The 8,866-nt window shown below is 40.6% G+C and overlaps 1 protein-coding gene across 1 annotated transcript; it reads left to right on the top strand.

The window, feature by feature from the left end:
* The first annotated feature begins 1,015 nt into the window (after nt 1–1,015).
* On the top strand, nt 1,016–8,561 carry LOC133139360 (DOMON domain-containing protein FRRS1L). The gene is made up of 5 exons (XM_061258842.1): nt 1,016–1,397; nt 2,842–2,926; nt 5,234–5,372; nt 5,836–6,082; nt 6,699–8,561. The coding sequence occupies exons 1-5, from the start codon at nt 1,187–1,189 to the stop codon at nt 6,869–6,871; spliced, it is 855 nt and encodes a 284-aa protein (XP_061114826.1). The 5' UTR covers nt 1,016–1,186; the 3' UTR covers nt 6,872–8,561.
* The last annotated feature ends 305 nt before the right edge of the window (nt 8,562–8,866 follow it).

Below are 8,866 nucleotides of genomic sequence, written 5' to 3'. Positions count from 1 at the left end.
TTAAAGATATGAAACCATTCACAAATACAGAAATATAATAGACAAAAACAGGAAGGGAGCACATACTTTCATGGCACTGTAATATTGCACAATAAACATAAATGCATTTGTTTTGAATGTGATATTGCAGAGATACAATATATACATAAAAATAAATGTCTTAAAAAAGGATTCATGATAACAGGATAATCTAGTGTACATTAATAATGATCTATGAGAATCATTATGGTACCTTTCTGGGGCCATGCAGGATTAGAGGAATACACACGTTTGGTAAACATACTGCTGCCCAATGCCCATACAAGATTGGGGGAGGGGGCAATTTGGATCTCATCCAAAATAGGCCAACATAATACCGAACAGAAAGCAAACCAGGAGCAATGATGTCTTGTTGCATAGTAACCCATTTATTAGATGTTATATGGGTACATGCATCATGGTTTTAGCAGCACCTAGTAAAATATGGCTCAAATTTTAAATCTCAAATTCTAAAACATTGTATGATTCGCCTCAAGGCTCCAGATTTAGCTTTACACATCACTTTTTATAATTATCGGCAATTATTATCATCGTAGTCATAATAGCCTGCTGAAAAAGCTAACCTTTATTTTTAAAAGAGACGAGTAGATAAAACGTAGGCCTAATTCTAGCGATTAATTGGTTAACCAACGTCTCCTCCTATTGGAACGTTGTCCATCCCGTGTTGGTTGATACGAGTACCGCTACACTACGACACAAGGAGAGGGAAAGGACGAAACCAATGTTTGACACGGATTTATTTACAAAGGAAACGGCACCGCTACAACTGAGATCATCCCGTAATTGGCATAAATAGATGTTGTTAAATAAAAAGCGGGCTTGTCGCTAGATTCCCACGAAGATTAAGAGCTGACCGAAAACAAATGGGTCCTGTCACAAATCCCTCTAATTCCAGATTGGTTTAACCGCATTCGTCTGAATGGATTCGGTGTCTCTGACCCCCTCACGCAGCCCTCATATTGCATTTTGGTGTGAATAAGCTCACTAGTGCTAAATGAGCTGTTTACATTTACCGGGCGGTTTATGCCTAATATAATCTACCAATGAAGTGATGCCTTGCAGAGATAATCAAATGCGACCGTTAATACAATTGTTGGATCTTTCTAAAAAAATATAGACAATTTTCTCGTCACACGCGCATCCTGGCATGTTTGCCATGTTATCATTGTCGAAGCTACCGCAGCTGCTTCTCCTGTTAAACCCGGGCTGTTGGCGAGTTGTTTCCAGCCCCACCGATGACAACGCTGCGCGGGGCGGCCATGGAGACCACGGGGAGCCCGGTCATAAAGAGACCCACCAGGATTCATACAGTACATTTGCCTCAGAATTCCTAGAGTCAAGATATCTCACAGATGAGGGTAAGCTTGATTAATCCGAACAATATTCAGTTTGATCTCATGAATGCTTAGTTAGGTTCGACAGTAAAGAGAAACTGCGTAGCCAATTTCGTCTTTTTATTTACAGTGACAATGTAATACCTAATAAAAAGGATGTAGTTATTTCGCCTATACTGGTTCTATGTTGATGTCAGCAGCCTATGTGTCTGTGATTCTCGTTGCAGTTCAAAGAAAAGGCTAGGAAATTACACGGCACTGCATCTCTCCTTGAATTATGTTTAGCGATTGGTACAGTAGCCTACTCTTAATAAATTACCCTACCTTTTCATTTTTATAGTTTTTCACGACTTCATTTGTTTGTGTTATTTATGTGTCGCACTCCCATTCAGAATGATAGTTGTTATGTTTTGCGCAGCCTTTTGTCAGCACCCTGGCCAGCAACCGGCTGCTTGACATCGACGACTACCCGTTCAGCAGTTACTCCTACGCAGTAGCCAACAGTGTCCATCGCCACATAGCTTTTGGAGTTTGGCTGCGCAACGTTTTAATACGTGATCGAGTGCTCGATTAATGAATGCAAGCATTTTAATCGCAATGCACACGTGCCACATAGGCCTATTACAATGTTCTTGTCCCAAGAATTGTGCAGAATATGGAATAACTAATTTAACCTTATTACTAAGGACATTCAGTGTACTCGAGTACATTAGTCTGGGTTCAATTACACGCACAATACACCGTGTAGTGCATTGGGCGTTAAGGTCTATAACCGTGTTTCTATTCCCATTTGTGACTGTGACTGACTGACTGACTGAGGCTGCGGGAAGATAAAATGTGGTGCTGGTGCCCATCACAGCAGTTGCAGTCCTAGAGTGATGCCATGTTAAGTCCTTTTTTTGGGAGGAAAAATGTTGAATAGCACATTGCGGCTCTTGGGTAACTGCTATAGCCTACCACCTGCACACACACAAGGTGAAGTTTGTAGTCTCATTTAAACACTGGCTTGTGGCAGTTCTTACACAACAAACTGAATAGCATACAAGTCACCAGGTACAGACCAACAGAAGAGAGGCACGTATCTCCCAGTGATGACATCTAGCCTGCATGTACCTGCCGTGAATTTGGGAAAAACCTATGCAGCAGTAACCCTGGTCAGCTTTAACCAATTATACCTCTGTTTTTTCACCATGCAGTCTGCTAAAGACATTTACCCAACTCAAACCTTAGCTTGAGCTTGTGGAATGTGCTGTGACCAAATTTACCATAAAAATAATTGACCTCATAGTTTACACTGAGATAATAAACAACAGTTAAACAATCCATTAGCTGTGAGATCCACCACCAGTTTTCTGAGATAATGTACTGCCAGATAACCCCCATCCCCCGTCATGTAGTCCTGTATTCTGTACCAACTGGATATCACTCCCATGGGGATGTGCTTTGTTGACAGATCTTGTTTTTTCAGGTTATCCCTTCCCTACTGCCCCTCCTGTAGACCCATTTGCCAAAATCAAAGTGAGTGACTGTGGAATAACCAAGGGTTGCATCAGGTAAGATATAAGGTGTCCTGTAAGGATAAAAAATGTGACATGTTTTTATGTGTCTGTGTAATTAGTTTCTCTGGAGTTATTTTTCAAATACTTCAACTGAAAATGTTCAGGAGGATTTAAAGATTAAAAAGATTGAAACTTTTCAAATGTCAATTAGATTTAATTATAACTAAAAGGAATTATAAAAAAAAAAAAGCTATTATAGCAGTTCCATAGCCGTAGCAGTTCTTTAATATCACTTCACAATTTTAAATTAAAAAAAAATATTGCTCTAAAATGAGTTAATTTTTTTTTTTTTTTTACTTGGACATACATTACATTGTTCCTCATGTTAGTGTCAATTTTGAAGATGGTTCACAGAAGATGGTTCACAGTGACCATCGGTGGCACTAAGTGAGAAATGTCCGGGTTGTCTTTTCTACACAGTCTTTCTAAATGCAGTGTCTAAGCGCTGATATTCTGGGCTGCTTCACAGACATCCCCTATAACTTGAGTCACATTGTCCCAGATGTGTCCAAGATGTGCATGCACTACTGGCAAATCATCTGCTGCAGGGGTCCTTCCTGCATCACCACTGAAGCAAACAAAACAGAAGAACTGTCTGGCTCTATCGTGTGTAACTATTAGACTTATCACAGTAGTTTTTCCATGACTGCCACACATGATATTGCACGGCAGAATGTGTTTGCAGTATTTAACTCCACTCATTGCACCCACATAAGCCTCCTCTAATGCATGATGATGTTACCAGGCATTTGTGTTTTATTGACTAAGGATTTTATGTCACATTACTCTGTTGCTGTGGTTTAAAGAGTGCTGTTTGAATGCCCAATTTTTCTTGGAGGAGTACTGCTGCTGTACCCTTGATGAAGGTCTATTCTTAACATGAGTTTCATCAGTAAATATAAAGCTGTTGAAATGGTCAGTGTTAGCTCTGTAAGTCAGCCTGAAGAACACGGTCTCATGAGTTAGCTGCAGACAGACATGTCTTGGAGACAGATGTGCTTTGTAGCGTGACAGCAAGTCATTATTTACTGTATTGTAAATCAAGAGAAGTCTTGGCGTTTTATTGGCTGCAATCCCAGAGCACAATCCCATTATGTGACTGACAGCAGACTAACTACTTGCAGAGGACACTAAAGACATTTAAAGGACCAAACTACTATAGATCTGTCAAAATATCACAAAATAATAGTGATTTTATTCAATCCTAAAACAATGCTACCTAATGCTTTACGTAATTGGTAGCTAAAAAAGCTACCAATATAATAACTATCACTAATGTAAATGTGTTTTCCCATGATGAATTGCAAGGAATAGATGCAGTTTCTCATAGAGAGCATGGTGCAAATACAGGATAATTGGCTGATTTCTTGGTAATAGGAAAATATCCATTGGCCAATAGACATTTAGTATATAATACATGTACAGTGAGCACCATAATGTGACAAATTTTTTTGTTATTTTGGTTTTGTACTCTAGCACTTTGAGTTTGAAAGAATACAAAGATAATGAATTAAATGCAGACTGTCAACTTTAATTTGAGGGTATTTTCATCCATAGCAGATGAACTGTTCAGAAATGACAGGTCCCCATTTTAAGGTACTACAAATATTTCTTGAATTGGCTTCACAGATGTGTTGTGTTCAGCTGTATTAATTTGTGTCGTTAGTGAATGCAGAAGAGTGCTGCTGATGTATAATCTTGATTCTAGACTTTGCGATTGCCTTTGGAGATTGTTGTTGTTGTATGACAACACGAGGAAGACAGCAGTGTCAATGCAAATTAAGCTGGCTGCTCAGAATCAGGAACATTGCAAAAACTGTAAGCATGCCAAAGTCAACAGTTTGGTTCATTATTAACATGAACAAAAACAACTGGTGAACTCAATTATGTCTACCATATGTAGAAGACTACACCAACAGAGGGTGCACTACAAGATGTAAACCACTGATAAGCCTGAAGAACAGAAAGGCAAGATTACGGTTTGCTAAAAAGCGCCTTGAGTCTTGTGGACAGGTGAGACAAAGATTAACTTGTACCAGAGTGATGGAAAGAGGAAAGTTTGGAGAAAAAAGGAAATGGCCATGATCCAAACCATACACATTTGTCCTGCGTTACATGTGTCAACAGTTCCACATAATCACGACAGACAAACATAACGCTGTGTAACACATAAGGTGTGTGGCATTCTGCTTGTTTGCATGCTGGGGTGCTGCTGGGGTGCTGCTGGGGAGGGGAACCAGGGCACTGAGGGGATTATGGGGAACAGAGGCTCAACGTGGCACATGCGCTTCCCTTTTCCAGGTATGGGAAGCCAGGCTGCGATGCGGAGACGTGCGACTACTTCCTCAGCTATCGCAGGATTGGTGCTGACGTGGAGTACGAAATGAGTGCGGACACTGATGGATGGGTGGCCGTGGGGTTCTCCTCAGACAAGAAGATGGTGAGGGGGCTACCAGGGGGCAAAATGATTTTGGTCATATGCCAGAATTTGAGCTGGGTGTCATGTGTATGTGACTGGGACCCGCAAGTTCAGTGGTCCCCCATCCCGGTGTAGCCACAATAAGATCCGCACAGCCGTTGGGTCCTTGAGCAAGGCCCTTAACCCTGCATTGCTCCAGGGGAGGATTGTCTCCTGCTTAGTCTAATCAACTGTACGTTGCTCTGGATAAGGGCGTCTGTCAAATACCATTAATGTAATGTAATCTCAGGGAACAGGGTCAGAGAGCCCTGATTTACACACATAGGGCTTTATTTTGATGTTGATGCACTATTTAACGTTTGTGAAAATGAGATGCTAGACCCAAGTCATTGCTGCATTTCTATTCATGTTATTTGCAGGTAGTGGTCCAAGTACTAAAACTTTCAGCCTGGAATTCTCAGTGTCTTTCTCGTCCTCCATCCAGGGAGGGGATGATGTCATGGGCTGTGTCCATGATGACAATGGGCGAGTTCGAATACACCACTTCTACAACGTGGGCCAGTGGGCCAAGGAGATCAAGAGGAACCCGGCCCGTGACGAGGAGGGCATCTTCGAGAACAATCGGGTGACCTGTCGCTTCAAGCGGCCGCTCTATGTGCCTAGAGAGGAGACGCTGGTGGACCTGCACCTGAGCTGGTACTACCTGTTCGCATGGGGCCCCGCCATCCAAGGTGAGAGTCCACACCAGCATGGGTTTTAGGACCCCTGAGGGTCAGATCATGGACCTCTTTCTCCTATTTTGGAATTGGCAGTTGTATTGTGCTCTCACATCACCTGTATTCTCTCTATATCTGGCTCAAATACTTTTGTGTGCTCGATTGAACTTGCCTGGTGCGATTGAGCTGAGCAAGAGGACCAGAACGTGGGGTTTGCACTCTTTGAGAGTATTTCACAGGTTCCACCGAACAGGAAGCAATGCTGTTGAGACACACACAAACATTCTTCCAATACATATGCCGACAATTGAATGACTATTTTTGCATGGGGAAAAGTTCTGGGGATCCAAAGTACAGATAGATTTTGAGCTTTCAGAAACCATAATGCATATATCCGACATTTTCTGTGAACAGGGATCTCTAAGACAGAAACAAACCAGTTTTCACCAAACTGCAGATTCAAATGCTATCCTGTTCAAATAGTAATACAACCAAAGTGGCAGAGACACAATAGAAAGAGTGACCTAGACTGTGAGACCTGTTGCAAAGGCTTCTAAAAAGTTAATCGACAAAATGTTTTGTTGATGAAGATACTGACCAACCGATACTTCTCTCCTGCTGCTTCAAACAGGATCCATCACCCGGCACGACATTGACTCGCCCCCAGTCTCCGATCACATGATCAGCATCTATAAGTATGAAGACATCTTCATGCCCTCCACCGCCTACCAGACTTTCTCCTCCCCCTTCTGCCTGCTGCTCATTGTAGCGCTCACCTTTTACCTGCTCATGGGAACCCCATAGCCCCTCAAAGTGGAGAGAGTGCTGTTGGAATGAGGGGATCAGCAATAATCAAAGACACTGGGAAACACCAGTGCATCACTGTCAGAGACCACACAAAAAGGGTGCGTCATGCGTAGATATACAGAACACATATAAATCTAAAACTCAAGATGGAGCCTGCACTGCAGATCATTAAGCAAATGATTGTAGTGTTTCACCAAAATCCACTCAATGAAAATGTTGGTTAGCCTTACATCTTACAGTGATTCAGAAACAGGTGTTTCTCAATAGTAGAATTACTATTAGTGTTATATAATTTATGGAGTATTTATTATATTTTAAGATTATGAGCATTAGTAATTAGTTGCCAGAATTGCATGTGCCATTTCAGCCTCCCAGTGAACAGACCTGGGGCCTACACAATGTGAAGAACACTGGAACCAGCCAGTAAGACAAAACTGCACAGTAAAATGTTGTGCCATTGCTTCCAATGGGAGGTTGTTGCTGCTGCCGTGAACAGTGATTATAGACGTACCTGATACTCAGCTCCTAAAGACCTTTTGTCCTCTGCTTTACAGCAGAAGGTTCTGTTTAGTATCAATAGTATCAGTGGTACATTACAGTGCAGAAAATCCATTGCCACATAAGTGAATGTGGTACATTTTCAGAAGATCAATCAAATTACTTTTTATCTTCAAGGACTGGGAGACAGAAATTTCAGTGTTAAGAGCACAGCATTGACCATTTGTTGAGTCTAATAAGTATTCTGTCAGTCAGCCCATACCTTTGCTAGAGCTAGAGAAGTAGGTACTGTATGTTTCACCATGGAAAATGTATGTTGACATAATACTCTATTTCTTACATCATTGCTTCCTTTCTGTTGTTTTAGGAAATGTTCTGGCATCTTGTAAACAAGGGCTGTTTTCTGAAAGAAAGTTAATTTAGTAGTTTAACTGATTTAATTGTCACTTAATTGTCGTTAATCTGAACACCAAAACGAGCCTATAGCTATTATAACGTGAACCCCAGAGAAAGAATTTAGTTAGATATCCCAAATGTACAGCTGGTCAGTGGCCCATAGCTGATTTACCAACGCTTGGCAAGTTGAACAAAATACTTCCCCTGGGGTTTCTTACACAACCGAACAACACTTGGATTCCATTCAATTGTTTCAGCTCTGAAGGAAAGGAAGCATTTCATTACATGGAAAACATCTATTTGCAGTTCTTAAGCCATGTTTTTTTAAGCCTTTTTTCTGCATCAAAATTAAATTAAGTTTGAAGACAATGAATATAAAACTTTCCATCCAGCTTTGATCTGAGTCTTTGATTACAAGGTCAAATCTGTTTATAAATACTGTGAAACCAATGCAGTACACGTAGGGCTGCATGATAATATCGAGGTCGTATCGATGTCAGCCAAGAATATCTTCAAACAAACTTACTGGTATTGACCCATTGCTAAGGTTATGGCCAATATCATGAGGCAACATGCAGCAGAGAGTGTACACATTTGATATGTTGCTGATATTTTAAAGTAAGTAAAAATGTCATGCTCAAAATGTAACCAATTATTCACCTTTGTTATTATCATTCATCATCATTTTCAACGAGCCAAACCCAAAAGCAAAGCTATACAGGGACTCAGTAACTCTTTACTCATGTTATCTGCTTAATAATAAAGTAAGCAAGTTGATATTTTTGGCATAAAACTCAAATTTACATTGACATTTTCTCATCATAAGTTGATTTCTTTGCTCATCTACCTCTTCAATGAATGTGGACATTTGGCTGCAGCTTGCATTTGTACTATAATGTGAAACAAAACAGCATCAGTGTTAGTCCATATGGCCAGACAAATACTGGTACAGATTCTAATTCCATTCAGCAATTTAATTTAAGCATACTGGCCAGAAGAGTTTTAATAAGTTACACTATTATGTGCATGATGGCATTATCACAGTAGTGACAAATGGTAACACGTTAGTTATTTTGTTATGTTTATTTGTCTCCATTA

This window comes from Conger conger, chromosome 1 (assembly GCF_963514075.1).
Source record: "Conger conger chromosome 1, fConCon1.1, whole genome shotgun sequence".
Classification (NCBI taxonomy): domain Eukaryota; kingdom Metazoa; phylum Chordata; class Actinopteri; order Anguilliformes; family Congridae; genus Conger; species Conger conger.
The sequence above is the reverse complement of the archived record's forward strand: the minus strand, read 5'-3'. Positions and strand labels throughout refer to the sequence as shown.